General features: G+C 35.3%; 1 protein-coding gene across 3 annotated transcripts in view; it reads right to left on the bottom strand.

Annotated features, from left to right (window-relative positions):
- The window catches only part of DIAPH2 (diaphanous related formin 2), an 832,169-nt gene that overhangs the window by 574,280 nt on the left and 240,407 nt on the right, over positions 1 to 17,482 (bottom strand). For all 3 annotated transcript variants that reach the window (XM_019756670.3, XM_019756672.3, XM_019756671.3), the window contains 4 exons: positions 14,915 to 14,979; positions 11,468 to 11,572; positions 6,193 to 6,504; positions 4,453 to 4,567 (listed from right to left, as the gene is read on the bottom strand). In XM_019756670.3, the coding sequence (XP_019612229.2) occupies positions 4,453 to 4,567; positions 6,193 to 6,504; positions 11,468 to 11,572; positions 14,915 to 14,979 (597 nt within the window). The remainder of the gene's footprint in view (positions 1 to 4,452; positions 4,568 to 6,192; positions 6,505 to 11,467; positions 11,573 to 14,914; positions 14,980 to 17,482) is intronic.

Here is a 17,482-nt window from a genome sequence, read left to right as displayed (position 1 = left end):
CACAGAGATTAAGAATTCGTCTGGTCACAACACCATCATATCTTGCCTAGCCTACTGGTGGTTATTCACAATCAATGCTCCAGCACCTATTTGAGAATCCCCATCACCTATCTGTCTGCCAAATGCCTGCTCAATGGTTAATCATGAAATTGTTGCACCCCTAATGCATAAAGAACAAAACCCCATTTCCTCACTCTGAAGTTCACCTTACCACCTTCACCCCCAAGTGCCAACCTAACAGGCTATGCTTTCAACACAGTATGCACTTGACCGCCCTACCCCCATGCTTTGCTAATGGTGTTCTTTGCCTAGAAGGCCCTCTTTCTTTCTTCCCCTGTTAGAATTCTACTTAAAATATTTACGGGAAAAGTTGAGAACCATATGACTTCACTCATATGTAGGATAGAAAACTGAAGGCAACAAAGGAACCAGACAGACCAACAAAGAAACAAAAAAATCATAGACACAGACAACAGTTTAGTGGTTACCAGAGGGTAAGGGGGGTGGGGGGTGGTAGATAAGGGTAAAGAGGGTCAAATATATGGTGATGGAAGGAGAACTGACTCTGGGTGGTAAACACATAATGTGACATAGAGATGATGTATTACAGAACTATATACTTGAAACCTATGTGATTTTACTAACCATTGTCATCCCAATAAATTAAAAATACAGAGGGTGCCAAAAAAATGTACACACATTTTAAGAAACGAAAAAACTGTATTAATATATACGGATAAGAAAAGATGAATACAAGTCACGTTTGACTTCTGCAATTACAAGAGGTGCTCAAAACGGTTACCATCAGCGTCCAGACGCTTCTGATTACAGCAAACCACTGCCTGAGCAATGTTGAACAAACTGTTAACATCTCTTAAAATGTTTATATATTTTTTTGGCACCCCCGGTATATATATTTCTAGGCCCAGCTCAAATTATACCACCTCTGGGACCTCCATTTGTCCTACTCCAAATTAACTATTTCCATTTTGTGCTGCTATGGCTTTTAAAAAAACATCTGTGTTAACCTTTAATAAACTTGATTAAGTGTAGTGCACCTCTTCCTCTCTCCCTCACCAGATGATGCATTCCCTGGTACCTACAAGAACAAGACCTTAATCATTTTTTTTCCCTCCGATTTAGTATAGTACCTTGCACATAGTGGGAGCTCTACAAATAGAAATTAAATGAATTGAGAGAGCCATTCTCTTCCTAAAATAGAAATAATTTGGTTTACAATAGAAAATTGAAAATAAACTTCTCTGCAACCGTAAATAATGCAAATAGAAAGTATAATTGAATGCTGCTTTCCCAAATGCAATATTTACACATTTAAATATTACAGGTGTCAGTACTAGAGTATTTTAAAACTTCTTTCTATCTAGCAATCAGAAGCAACTTTAAACTCCTAAGTTAAACATTTTCTTAAAACACAGACTAGTAATGCTTTATAATGCATTTCAGGAGCACAGAGCCATGAGCTCTCTAAACCCCTTGCAGTAGGAAGAAATTCAGAGAGGTCTTAGAACACTGGGTCTGAGGGCTTTGGAAATAGGTCTTAGAAACAATGAGAGCATCACTCCTTCCAGAATGTAGCTGAGTGACTGGCCAACAACAGCAGAATGGGGAAGAAAGGGACACCCCAGGGCTAGAAACAACAGCGCAGTGTGGTTGGGGAGGGGGAGGCTTTCTGGGGGTGGCACTGGGGGTTTGCAGAGCCTGTGGATTTCTTACTGATCCTGCCACCTACTGACCAAATTGTGAAACAAGGAACTGTGAGTGACAAGGAACTTCAGATATTTCAGTAAGATCAATCAATAGGCATTGAATGATATGAAAATAAATTCTGTTGTTGTAGCATCAGAATTTGTTTTGGCTACATTATGCATGTCTGGACTATTCTGTGATGCTTAATTGTTCCTTTAAATGTCCTTTCAGAAATAAATCTTAATAAAAGTAATGGTACTGAAGGTGTTCCTGACCTGATCAGTACTCATGAATTAGGAAAGAAGTCATAGTAGTATCGCATAGAATATTCACAGAATCAGACTTACGAGGCAGGGAAGAAATGCAGTATTCTCGGAAGCAAGTACATGAGAGCCTTTATATGATTTTTGTTTCGTTTTACTTTGGTTTCATTAGGTTTTAGCAGCCACAGTAAGAAGTGCTTCTATTGTAACTGATTGGCTCTACCAAGTGCTGCTCAGAAGAGCAGGAAATTGTCTTGCTGAATTAACAGTTGTACTGAGTGTTAATAACTAAAACAAAACACATGTGCGCGCACACACAACATCATGTTAAATGGAAGGGAAAGGGGAATTAATATTTATTGAGTTCCTGCTATGCTAAGCACTGTGCCGGGTGCTTTAAATATATAACCTTATTTAATTCTCACAAAACTACTAGGTAAACATTAGTCTACTCATTTTATGGATGAGAAAATTCAGTCTCGGAGGTTACAAGTACCACAGCTGGAATGCAGATACGTGTGACTCCATTTCCTCTGGTTTTTCCCATTGTGCCACACTACCTTTAGAAACTCTCTAATGGGTTTTATAGTTCATTTTCTTCATTTATAAAATAAAAAGTCACTTCTACAGTCCAGACTAAGGTTAAATTTTATGAAACCTATGATTCTTGTGGGACTCAGTACAAATACATCAATAAGTAAAAGAGCAACTACTCGATACAAATGAACTGGACAGAAAAGTTCACAGAAAAAAAAAATTAATATTGCCTATGAATAGAAGAAATGCTGTTCAACTTTACTCCTAATTTAAGAAGTAAAAATTATAACACGGATGATTACCACGTTCACCTCTGAGATGGGCAAAGGTTGGGGGAAGCAGATACGCATAAATATTTTAGGTGGTACTATAAATGGACACAAACTCTCTGAAAGGCAATTTGGTTATTATTCTATCAAAATTATAAATATAACAGCATTTTATCCAGGGATTTCACTTCTGGAATTTATCCTACAGATAGATCCTATGTGCATAAAGGTACACTTACCGAAGCATTGGTTGAAACAGCAAAAGGTTAGAACTAATCTAAGTAACCATAACTGGGGACTCATTAAATAAATTAAAATAGGCCCAGATCACAGAATGTTATGCAGTGTGTGGAAGAACCCAGTAGATGAACATAAGCTACTATGGAATAATATCCAAGGACCTCTAGCAGGCAATGTGAGAAATTAGTTAGAGTGGTTTTCTTTGAGGAAAAAGCTGTAAGTCTGGGATTGAAGAGGTATGTTTGTTTGCCATGCCTTTATTTTTCACTATATTAATACCTTAATATACGCATGTTTTACTTTTTCAATTTAAAAAAGTGATTATAATAAATAGAAATCTCTGGAGTCACTGAAGAAACCTTTAAATGTGAGGTCTACAATAGCAAACGAGAAAGAAAAAAAAAGACCTAATGACAGGAAATTTTTAAAATGTTAAAATTCTTCAGAGTAGTAACACCCCCAGATTTCTATGTGTATGTGAACGTCAATCTATAAGAAACAACAAATACAGCACAAGGACCTCCAGTGTGCCAAATATGATAGAAGGGCTGAAAAGGAATCTCTCTCTCTCTCTCTCTGAATCTTCCAAAATTCACATTTTCACATACTAGGGCATATTGTGACAAATGAATGAAATGAATTATAAAGGTGCTAATTCCAAGGGCATGGGCCTACAGAATGCATCAATTTCTTAGTTGTAAAGACTCATCCAGACTGACAAAATCCTATGCTTTCCTAAATTATCAACTCTGAAATAATTAGTAAAATAGTAATGTTAATACAAAATATCAAAAATTCACAAACCATGATGTTTAATTATGAGCTTGAGACGTTACCTACATAACACCAAAATTATGCGTGAAATTCACAAGAGGTTAAGGATCTAATCATAAACAAGGTATTCTATTATCAAATCAGTAAAATAAACTTCTTAGTTACCAGATTTTGAATCTACTCCAGAAAATCTGCTTAGGGGAAAAAACTATAAAATCTCCTAGGAAAGCCAAATTGATAAGCAGTACAAACATAAGAGGAAAAACTATTTAAGCACTATGGCACCCATCTCATTCCCATATCATGAAAACGCTGAGCCATTAGTATTGTGTTGCATTATTTTCTTTTACATGGTGAATCAACAAATTAATCTCCTCTGCTTCTTAATGATAACTTTAAACTAGAGGGGTATAACTCACATATTAAACAATAAAAATAAAACCATATTTTCAGATGAATAACAATATTTAGGCAAAATTAAATTAAAAGAAAAGAGCTATCCTTCCTTAGTACCGGGTAAATACAGTTAATATGTTAATCTACTTATGTTTGACTCTGTCCAGTGTAGAAAGATGACATGTATATATCACTAGAAATGTTAGCAGAGCACAGACTTCCATATATCAGAATAAAGAATTTACATTTTAAAAAACAAAATGTACCTTTTATCTGGGTAGCAAAATTCAGCGCCAGTTTTGCAAAGAGATCTGCATTTTCAAACTTGTCTTCCTTAACTTTTAACCAGAAACAGTTCTCAGATAATTCTTTGGGTTCAATCTGAAACAAAAATAATAAAGATAAGTTTCTAAGACACTACTGCATATTTACTTTTTCAAAGAATTCACTTCAACCAAAGTTGAATGACAGTTCCTTTATCTATTGTATCAATTTTAGGATCAAAATAACACTTTTAAGTAACTAATCATTGAGAAAGTCACAGAATTCTATCAGTATATAAAAAAGGTACATGATAGCAATAGGCCATATAGCAATTTAAAAAAAAACACACACACAAAAAAAACCTTCAACTGAAAAAATATTTTCTATGGAAGGAACCTTAAAAATAATTTAGTAAATCCCTCCCCAATTTGTATGATTTCAACTTGATTCTGAATTCTTAAAAATGGGTAAATTGAGATTCAGAAATGTGAATTCCCCATGTTCACTGACTGGATTAAAGGGAGTAGCCAAAATAATTGTTGACACATGCCTCGTACCACATGCCCTGCACTGTTTTAAGTGATTTGATATATTAACTCATCTAATCTAATCCTTTGAGGCAGGACATACTAGTATCTCCATGTTAAAGATGAGGAAACTGAGCCCCAGAAAGTTTAAGTGGCTGCTGAAGGTAGAAAATAGTGAAGATGAGATTTTAAACCCAGGCAGAGTAACTCCAGAGAATTGTCCTTTTAGCCACTACACGAAAACCCAAGATTAGAACTGTGTGCTTTCCAGTAAGTCATGATGCTTTGTGACATGTTAAGTACCATTACTCTGTATGCTAAATTGTTAAATTAATGTATCATGACATTTACACACACTGGACCAACAGAAATTTTGGATCCTACAGTTAGGTGGATTGTAGGAAATTTGAAAAAAAAAAGAAAAAAACTACCTTCTAAAACCATTTACACTTCATTTACTTTTATGACCAAAGCATCAGTAGATGCTTAACTTTAAAACTGATGTAACCAATATTCTGGTCAAACCAATTTATTGTGTAGATACTGTCAGGTATCACTGTAAGTATGTTCTTGGATGAGTCATTTCCCCAAATGGTGGTCTGGATAATTGTATTTTCATTAGAAAATTAGTTACTAGTGAATGGAGACTGTCTCAATCTTGATAATAAGCTTTTACAAGACATATTATTTGATAACATTAAAGCAAAATAACATTCAAAAGAAAAAAATTTCATACATCATGTTAAAAAACGATTAGATTACATCACTACTGAATACTGTCACTTATCCAACACTATCTGAAAGTTTAAAACTTAAAAAAAACAAACCTTTCTCTAAGAACAAAAATAACTACGATAAAAAGGCTCAATAAAAAGACTGTAGTCACGAATGTTCTAGCACTTAAAGTTAACAATGGTAAAAGAATCAAAATTAGTTTTTATTTGGTGATATATTTCATATATTATTCTCTAACACTACTTTCACTTTGATTTTCCTTTTTCTTTGCACATTAATTTTAACTTATCGGTGGAGTTTCCAATTCTCTAGGCCCTAGACTGAAAGATGAACATAAGACGGTGAACTCACAAAAGAAAGCAGAGTCAGGAGTCATGTTCTCAAACATTACATAATACTTATACGTAGCAATACAGTTATTTATACAGTAATGATCAACTGTGTCTAAACAAAGCCACAGCACTCTAGTTGTACTATTACCTTTGACCAATTGATTCTCTTCATGGACACCTCAGGTTTATATATTTTTTTATGCTTCATTCCATAAGGCAAAACAGCAGGTGCTCCTGGGGGAGGAGGAACCCCTCCAAGGGGGGGTGGTGGAGGAGGTCCGCCAAACAAAGGTGGTGGTGCTGGTGGTGGTGGTATACCACCGGTCATTCCAGGCAAAGGAGGGGGAGGAGGGGGAGGAGCTGCTCCTCCAGGTAGAGGTGGTGGTGGTGGGGGTGGTGGTAGGGATGGCCCAGCACCTGGCAATGGAGGAATTCCTGACGCACCTGAGAGTCCAGGTCCCTGAAAGAGACATAACCCAATGTTTAAATGCTTAGACCACAATACAGCAGCAAAGAAAACTTAGCAGGAGACATTTGTGCTTTGTTTAAGATTCGATGCACTTATTTAACTTAGCAACATCGTAAGGCTTAACAGTTCATAAAAAAGACTCACACAGATTTTTGATAAGCAATCAAAACGCTGGACACTGACTACTTCTGCTAACACGCTAATGCTAGAAAAGTGGGCGTCCTCAAAGATTTTGTGAAACACTCCTCCAAAATAATGAAAAATTACCTTTCATTGTAAATATATGAAAAGAAAAAGTTTTATACAAGGATTGGACCTGTTAGACTAGTTGGTTTAAACATGAGATAATTAACACATAAAAGGTCATAAATTTGATTCCACTGGGACCAATTAGCTTTACACAAAGACACTGTCTCAGAGAACCAGTAACTTAGCTCTCTTCTAATATCAATAATTAATACTAAGCAACACCATTTGTACATTAATGTTTATGTTTTTACAGCTATTATTTATTTCCATTGTTGTTATAACCCTATAATGTAGGTGGCACACTTTGATCTCACTATTCCCTCACTGCTTATAGATAAGGAAACTGTAACTACAAAAAAGGTTAAATGGCTATACAAAGGTCACACAATCTGAAATGTGATTGATATTTGAATATGGTTCTTCCCATACCCAATGCAGTCCTCTTTCCACTATAACAGACTGCCTCCTCACGCATGGGTGTCCTGTGCCATGAGGGGAATGAATTCACACAGATTGGATTATGAGGCAAATATAACTTATTTCTACTAGCAGAAAGTAACTTCAAACTCATTCTCTAACATGAGAGACGACAGATGAAGGAGAACACCATATTCCATATTGTCTACTTTTTTGATGATTAATCTGTACCTCTTTCTTTGAACCACCACTGATCACAATGGTTCACTTTCCAAACTAAATGAATAAAGTGAAGTTGTCTATTATAAACATTCCTAGGAAACTCCTACCGATAAATAGACATCTTCTGTAATCAAAATATGACATTAGGTTAACTGAATGAAAAGTTTAAAACCAATGAAATTTTTTGGTATAGTGTTATTTTTATTTGGAGAGCATGTTTTCTCTTCGCTAATAATATGAATTTCCTACTAGGACTACTTAATTCTGCTAACTAAACTTAGAAATATCTTTACAAAATAAGTAAGTTGAAGCATATTTTTTGGAACAATCAATTTAAAGGATTATCTATTAACAAGATTAAAAATTAACAATCATAGAATCACGCAAATGTTTCTCACATTATACAATGTGTATTGTCCATATATTTTATTCACATATGAATGCTTATGTCTGTACCTACATATATACAACTAAAGTGTTCATACACTTAACAAAAAACAAGCCTCTGGTAGAATGCAATCCTCTCCTGTGATTAGGAAGAATTAAAGATAGGATTAAAATATGCAACATTTTTTACATTTTATTTTTAATGCAGCAAATTATAGAAAACAGTCTGATTTTTACAATGTTGATTGTGATCAAAGAAATTCTGGGGAAAATGTAAATAATTTTTCTGAAAAGTTTGGGATGTTATTATATTGGTGCAAAAGTAATTGTGGTTTAAACCACAATTATTTTTAACCTTTTAAACCACAATTATTTTTGCACCAACCTAATAGTAATTTACGCTATAAATTTTTTGTACGAATGGATCTATTGAATAATTTAAAAGGTAAAATGTGTATCCCATTTTCATATTAATAGACAGCAAAATTAAAGTAATACATGTTTGTAAACATCAAATTTTGCCTTTATTAGATCATATTTATGATATGGAATGTGTACAACCACAAAAATGCTACTACTTTAAAATAGGATTTTACTCGTTAAATACATATTTTATGAATTTAATAAAGAATCTCAAATGTTTACATTAAAAGCCAGCAGGATTTAAAAATCAAATCGTATCAGCCCTTTTCATCTCATCCCTGAACAATTAGGAATGAAACAATTAAATTAGGCTACAATCAAGTATTGAGAATTGAATACGGCTATGAATAATTTAATACTAGACACCATTTGGGGACACGGGAAAGCACTGTGTGACTCTGAACTTTTACAGGTTAGTTAATTTAATAATAAATAAGCAACTACTCACTAAGTAGTGGGTAAGGCCCTGTGCAAGGTACCATCAGGCCCTGAAGAAGAAGAATAAGTAAAGACACTGTTCTCAAGGTGTTCACGCTCGAGTGGAAGAAACAAAGCAGGCACACAAACAGAATATGATACAGTGGTCTACACAAGTGATACAGAAGTTCATAGAACAATGTGATATACAGATGATGGATTACAGAGATGCAGACTTGAAACCTATGTCACCTTGAAACCCTCGTCACCCCAATAAATTTAATTTTTAAAAAAAGTTCACAGAAATTCTTTAATGGAGTTTTTGGTGAAACTTTCCAAAGATTACTTTACTGAGCTCATCATTAACGGATATGTTTTGCAGGCACAGATGAGCAAGGGAGGGCATTTCTGACAGAGAATAACGTAAGTCTGCATTTCTCAACTAAGTTCCATGAAAACACTATTTCCCAGGGGATATTAATAGGTGGTCTGAGATAAAGAGTTCTGTGGTTCAATGACTTTGGGAAAGCTGCATGAAAAAAGAGTTAAGACAGGTTTCTTCAGTGTAGGACATCTCAGACCCTTTAATATGCTAATGAGTATTGTGAATTTCCAAGAGGAGAATTTCAAGTGTACCAAATTTATTGGACTATGGAATGCTTTCCTCATGAAAACCCCATTAGCATCTCTGGAACTAATGTCTGGGCAATGCTGGCAGAAGGAAGTGTGGAGACAGTAAATTCTAAATGTGAAGGGAGGAAACATGACTTCACCGCAAAACAGGCGGTAGTTAGGAGAGCAGTCAGAAGGCTCGGCTGCAAAGGGGAGATAAGGGAGCCCATGACAGAAGGCCCTCAAATTCCTGGTAAGGAGATTTTTATTTAATCCTGAATGCAATAGGCAACTATCGAACATATTAAAGCCTAGAGTGACAGTCATCAGGGCAATGTTTTAGGAAGATTAATTTGCCACTGACAATAAGGATGTATCTGAGGAGGAAGAGAATATAGGTAGGGAGAAAAGTCAGGAAACAATTACAATATTCCAGGCACGATGTAATGATGGTGATCCTGGGTGATTCGGAGTTTTGATGCGAGGGAGAAAGAACTGACATAAAACAGTGGCAAAGCTTAATTTGTCAGGTGGTAGGGCAGAGAAAAGGCAAAGAAACTCCAGCTTCCCGATCAAAAAAAAAAAAAAAAATGGTAATAACATTGAAACAAGTAAGAATGGAGACCAGGATGGTTTGAAGAAATAAAGGTGACCACAAATAATGGGTTAGATGTCAACATACAGCAGAGCCTTCCCATGAAGGAAGCTGATCAAGAGCTGGAAATATAAGACAAACTCAGGAGACTTGAGACCTATTAAAAGGTGATATTCGAACTCATAATACTAAATGGGATATTAGTACAAGGACACATAGAGGGAAAAGAGCAGAGCACAGAAAATTGGGGAATGTCATCACTTTGGGGGGGGGTCAAAAACATAAAGAGAAACTGAGTTCTCAGGGACGTAAAAAGGGAAGTCACATGATACCAAAAGAGAAAGATTTCATAAAAGGCAATTATCAAATATTACAGGTGAGTGACACAGGCTAAGGGTAGGAAAAGGCCACCACATTGGGTAATTTGGGTGCTCTGGTGACTCTGAAGTCATCTTTCAGTAGACTGATGGAAACAGACCTAATCAATCAACCAACACCTGAGCATCCACTATGTTAAGAAGTTATCTTACATTTCTTAGTATTCTTTTAAAACACAAAATGTGCTGAGAGTACTTAATCAGTTCTAAAGTTTACACACCATAATTAAGATTTTAAGTGTATATGGGAGATTGTCATCATAGAGAACGTAATTGTAAATGTAAAGCTTACAGGTTTTGAAATTATGATAGTCAAGTTTTAAAGACATCTCAAAACGTTTGGGGGATAATTAAAATTAAGAAACATTTTCACGTTATTTTTGAAAGAAAGTACTATGCATCTAATTTTTTAAATCATCACGAAAATTTCATCTCAGAAACAGTTACGTGTAATATATTCTGAAGGGAACCAAAGTTTTGCCATCCTGAAGCCGCCTTGTGGGGTTATTGATTTTAAGCTGTTTATTAAGACACAAGACTCAGAAAGAATCTTTGGGCCCCCCCCCCCTTTCCTGTGAAAGAGATTCAGACAGAAAAGCCTGCTTCAGGAAGGAAATCTTAGAATATTCACTTTAGCTTATTGTGAATTAAGTATGGTAAATGGGAAGGCTTCAGGCAGGGGCCTGTTGGCTACACACCTGCTGTGTCCCATTGTCACTGAGTCGCCCAGCAAGAATGTTCCTGCCCTGTGTGTGCGCCCAGCCCTTCCTCAACTACCTGTAAATCGCCCATTCTCACTTCTGAAATCTCAGACCCGTTCCCCCCCACCTTTTCTCCTTTTTCCAAAATGTCACATATACCCAATGTCACCTAACTGTCTCTGGAATTTTCATGCTTATGTGAATTCCCCAAGCGCATGTATTAAATTTTGATTTTCTCCTGTTAATCTGTCTCTGTTAATTTGATTATCAGTCCAACTAGAAAAACTTAGAAGATGGAGGGAAAGTATTCATTTTTTCTTAGCCCCCACAATTCCAGTAAGAATATTCAGGGCAGTTCACGCAACTAGTATTTTGATCCAAACATTAAAATGATTTATTGTCCTGGAAAATCAAATCTGTAGTCATTTCAATGAAAATGTGAAACTGCCAAAAGTCTGCTTCCGGTCACATTTTTTTCCTTCCATCTAACAAGATAATTTTCTACCACTGAACTCACTGTGACATGACACAAAGTCTATATCTTGTTTCATTACCTGGGTTCGAAGTTGCTGGATTTCTGTTTCAAGCTCTTTGATTTTTTCTTCTCTTTTCTGAAGCTCAGCTTGAGCTTCCTGTCGAGCTGTGAATTCTTCATCGAACTGCAATGATCACCATCATAAATGTACATTTAATAATATAGTTTTGAGAAAGCTTTAAACAACATTATGTATTAAATAAGTAGAGTGCTTCTTGCTTCACTGAATTCCCAGGTCATTCAAAAAAATCAGAGCTCTTGATTATTTTCACGACAATTAAGCACCCATGTGGGTGTAGGGTATTGCTTATGGTGGTAGTAAAAAAGAAACATGCCCCCAACCCAAGGTAAATAAACCGCTTTTCCCTTCTGGGAAAAAAAAAAAAAAAGTTTTAAAAGGGTGAACTAAGAAGTCTCAATACGCAATGGATTATTTTTTTGGTTACTGAAAGTTAGGTTTTAGAATTATTCATGTTTTTAAATGTTTCATCCTATACTTTTAAATTTATTCAATTAGAAAATGAAACCTAAAAATTAGCCATCAACAACATTATTGATTATATTCCCCGTACTGTATTTCATATACTTGTAACTATATTGTTACTACCAATTTGTGCTTTCTAATCCCCTCACCTTCTCCCCTATCCCCACCCCTGCCCATCTAGCAACCATCAGTTATTTCTCTGTATCTCTGAGTCTATTTGTTTTTTCGCTCATTATTCTGTTCTTTACATTCCACATATGAGATCACACGGTATTTGTCTTTCTCAGTCTGACTTATTTCACTTAGCATAATATTCTCTAGGTCCATCCATGTTGTTGCAAACTGATAAAAAATATGTATATTTTTAAAAAAGAAACTAAAAAAAAATTACCCATCAAGCCGTTCAACTCCTTCACTATATTTAATCTTGAAAGAGACTGCCTTTTCAGAATGCTCAAATGGCTGTACATTAATACAAATTAGAATTTTCTATTATAATCTCAATTGCCTACCATCCAAATAGTAGCACTCCACAAAATCTGACAGTAGAATGATAGATGCCTTCATGGCGTTCTCCTTCACACGATTAACCAAAACACTTGTATGAAATGTTATAAGAGGGAAATGAGAGGTGAAATTACAGTGTGCTACGCCAAAGAGACCATCTAAATGGTGAATATCCATTTACTGTATCATGCCCAGCCCTTACCTCAATCAGGGCTCTAAGCAAGCCCAAGCTAGCCTGCATACTTAAGAGTGAATACTGCTTATGTCCACTATAGAACATTTGTTCTTTATTGTCAGTATCACTTCATTTTAGAAGTCTATACATTATTCCAATGATGTTCGATCTGTTTTTAAGACTGATATATCTTACTGTCGAGAATTATCTTTAGAGTTTGTGAAACAATAAAAAAATGTTCACAACGAATAAATATTCCTCCTCACAATAGATTTGACCTTTGGAAATTATACAATGCCACGCAGATCCAAGTCTGAAGAAAGACTGGGTGAGAGCTGGTGAGAGCTAATTGGATAATAATAGTGTTTGGATCAAACCTGAAATACTGTTCAGTTAATTCTTTTAGTCACCTGTAGTTGAGTCCAGGAAAATGACCCACAGAGGTTGCTCCAAATCGTCTCTAATCTCTTTAAATTTCAAACCCACCCCAGATCCTTTACAGTCAGCAAATGACCTTGTTTCCTAGTTCACTGAGAAATGGAGCTCTTTCGACTTCACGACGATTCGTGTTAAGATTTATCTGATTCTGTACTCCCATTCTCCCTCCCAAACTTAGCTTCTCCTGCGTGATTCTCAAGCATGGTGCCTACACAAACACACTATACAGTTTTCCTCTACAAATGGTTTGTTTATTAGTATATTTGAAGAGAGGCACACAATGTTTCTGCTTGTGATTTAAAATGATCATAATCTGTAAACCCACAGAAGAAATCACAGAAGCCTGAGATATGCGAGCTGGAAGAATTAAATCCACTAAACTTCTCCACTCCTTCTAATGACAAAGACATTAAGATCCAAGGAGAGTAGTGGCTTACTTAAAGTCACAGCTAATAAATGGAAAAGCTGAGCTCAGATCTTACAACTCCTGCTTCTCATGCTAGCCCCTCCCCCCTTTTTTTACTACTTTATATTGCCTCATAAAGTCACCCAGAATAAGAGAAGGCAAACAGATAACCACTGGGAGACCACACACGTTTTCATTCTACATGCTGGTGGTGAGAATAAAGCATCAAACACTGAAATTTCTTTTTGATTATTTCAGGACCCCTTTTCCCATAACATATGCTTGCAGAACATTTTCCCGGTAAGATCATCACAATTTGCTCCATTCTTGTGGCATCTAATCACAGTGCCAGCGAAAAATTCAGGAGAGTCTTAAGATTTTTCAAAGGGAATTTTAAATGTGCTACTTAAAACAAGAACATTAGAAACATAAAGGTCTATTAATCAAAGAGCGTACATTTTCTTTCACCAATAAAAATGACAGCTTCACCCAAACATTTTATGCTCAAGCTCTTAAAAATCTATTCTGGTAACTGAAGGAGCAAAGACATTTCTTCAGATGCCCTGAAGTAACTTCAGTAATACTCTATAATTTCTAGAGTGATAGCAAAAGTGATTATCTAATCTCCAAGGTAAGTCATAACTTTGAAGAGACAGCAATATGTAAGCACTTTATCTTGCTGTCAGAAGGCTGAAAACTGGAGAGCTTTTAGACTTGTGCTTCAATCCTTCTCCTGCACCAGCAGGAGAGAAATGCTATACAAACGCTTCACAAGGTCTAGATTTTTAAAAAGACAACTTTTGGTAGAAGCTAATAAAATTGTAACTATGCTTTCATGAAACAAGGAAAACACAATCTGAGGCCTAGATAAAATTAAGATATTCATAAAGCCGGCATCTACATAGGGGGAACCTCAAATTCCACCAAATCTTTGTGAAGCAGCATCATGTAAAAAAAGATTATTATAAAATCCAAAGAAAGTAAGTCCAAGAAGAGACACACAGAGAAACAGAGAGAGAAAACACTGCATTATTCTGTTGCTATGAATAGCACTGACTTCAGAACGTAACTGAAAAAACTAGCTAAACATCTCACAATTCTCCAAGGAGCTGCCTATTGTGAGTATTGCCGGAAAGCAATGGAGGAATATATTTTGGTTGATTTCGTCTAACTATATCCTTCCAGCAAACTAATTTTATTTCATGTATCACTTTCATAGAATACAGCTAGTGTTTTTATTCCATAATGGACTGAAGGCAGTAAGGAGGCAATAGTAGCAACCTTATCTTACCAGGAAAGAAATCAGTATTCTGTGGTCAGGTTTGAATCCAGAAACACAAATTACTATGTAACTGAAACAATATTTATAAGATATCACATAAAGAAACAAGGTAGAATATATACTTTGATTAAATTATTAATTTAACGATTACGGCCAATATTTTATAAGGTTTACCTTCTTTGAAAATTCCGCTGCTTTTTGTTCACTTTCTTCAACTTTTGCCTTGTTCACACAAGAATCTATTAAGATTGACCAAAAAAATGATTAGAAATTATTGCATCGGATCTCTAGGCAAAAGATGGCTGCCATCCTGTAATTCTACTACGCAATCATTTTTATGTCAACTGCTATTCAAAGGAAACTGGCCTCTACTATACATAAAACATAAACCACCATATTTCCCTTCTTTTGCATGCTACCTGAATTCCATGATACTACTGTTGAGGCACAAAACCAAGCATCCAAGCATATATTTGACAAAATCATCATCGTTTTAAAGGTATTGAATTATTTTGCAACTTCTGTAATTACAGATCTTTACAAATTGTTTTATAGTTTATTAAGGGTAGAGAGGTGCCAAAGAATCTATGCTTAAGATTATTAAGACTCAAAATGAACCTTAAAATAAGGCTAGAGGGAGAGATACAATAATATTCATTAATTCAGTTTTCTTAAAGAAAGCCTTCACTTAATTCATTTCTGATCAGGGGCAGAATATATTATGTAAAGAAGGAAATGAACATCAAACTTCTCCCACATAATCAAGCACTCCAGAATATAAACTGAAGACCCTCTTTTGGACAATAGTCTCATCATTATACATATAGTCTCTTGTGTACCTAGCCATTCCACACCTATTTATTTACCCCAAAGAAATAAAAACATATCTCTATACCCAAACTTGTGAATGTTATAGCATCTTTATTTATAATAGCCAAAAATTATAAAGGACCCAAATGTGTTATCAACAAGTCAATGTATAAAGAAATTGTGGTTTATCCATATATTCGAATACTACTCAGTTATAAAAAGGAATGAACTACTGATACATGCAATACAAGAACATAAATGAATCTCAGAATAATTATGTTGAATGAAAGAAGCCAGGCGAAAAGAGTTTATGTTGTGCGTTTCTAGTTATATAAAATTTTATAAAATGAAACTATAGTAAGAGAAAGCAGATCAGTGATTGTCTTGGGATGGGAGAGGTGCAGGGAGCCATGGGAAGGAGGGACTACAAAGGAGAATGCAGAAACTTTTCAGGGGTGAGAGTGATGTTCATTATCTTGACATTATAACGTATGAGTACATAAATATCAAAATTTACCAAATTGTACACTTTAAAGATGGGTAGTTTATCTCATGTCCACTATACCTCAATAAAGCGTTTTCTTCTTTTACTTTAAAGAACTGTGTTGCTAGAGCAAGGCAACTAAGAAGGAAATCGGTAAACGATGAGATCAAAGAGGGACCAAATCTTTGCTGTGGTTGCAATTGTTCGTAATGATCTTTAATTTCAATCACAATGTATCAGAAATTAGGCAGGAATATGATCTGATTTATACACAATACAAGACTTACAGAACAGTGAAATCAGAAGAGACTCTATGCTCCTTAAGTCCAGGGGATCTTAAAATAGAGATCCGCAGATATCCTAAAAGTTCTTGAAGCACCTGCTAATTTTTGTGTGCATGTGCACGCGTGCGCGTTCTAATGAAAGTTCCACAGCATTCATCAGCTACTGAAAAAGGCTTCTGACCATAAAACATTAAGAACCACATACATATTTGACTTATCTGAATTTTGGCAAAGGAAACTGAAGTCTACAGAAGTTAAGTGATTTGTTCATAATCACAGAGATGACACGTGGTTCTAAGATTCTGACTATCCTCTCCCATTTGTCCCTTCGTCTCTCTCCACCTCAACACTCTTGATGAACACTACACAATTATAAGTACCGGGCACACAGTACACAAAACAAATGTCTGTGAACACTGAATGAACTAGCCAATATCAACACTAGACTATGTGTACCAACTATGGTCTATAATAGATTATAAGCCAATACAAATATTTGGAAATAGTCCCTTATAACTCTCTCAACAAAATATGAAATAAACTACTGAGTTTAGCAAGCTCAACGAAAAATATGCAGTGAGATCAGTATTTACATTAATTGTTAGACAAGCTAAATTGGTGCACGCTTTCTAAAAAGCATTTGGCCTTTCAAAGTTCATACCCTCAATTAGAGAAATAAATCCTAGGAAATAATGAGAAAAAGCCAAACATGTATACAAAGAATGTTCATATGAGATTCACTTATAACAGTGAAAACCTGAAAACAATCTAGATGGACAATAAGGAAGGACTAGTCAAGATGATTACGGTATTCCATAAAATTGAATATTATTCAGACATTCAAAGTCACATTTTAAAGGTTAACGTGGAAAACGTCTCATAATATAAATTCTCCAAGAAAAATTAGCATACATACAGAGAGAGAGAGAGAGAGAGAGAGAGAGAGAGAGAGAGAGAGAGAACTGCACTGAAAAGTGGGTAATGCTGGTAAACAGTACTGAGCTGAAAAGTGACATTGGTGGTTTATTCTGTCACTTACCTAAACCTCTAGATTGCCTAGAATAAATGAGGAGCAGTTTTAAAATCAGAAAAGAATAATATGTGATAAATAATAATAATAAGGATATTACTGTGAGTCTGCTCTGTGCTATGGAGTAAAGAATA

Source organism: Rhinolophus sinicus, chromosome 18 (genome assembly GCF_057876585.1).
Source record: "Rhinolophus sinicus isolate RSI-liver-muscle chromosome 18, RSI-T2T, whole genome shotgun sequence".
NCBI classification, from domain to species: Eukaryota; Metazoa; Chordata; class Mammalia; order Chiroptera; family Rhinolophidae; genus Rhinolophus; species Rhinolophus sinicus.
Note: the sequence above shows the minus strand (reverse complement) of the source record. Positions and strands in the feature narration are given on the sequence as shown.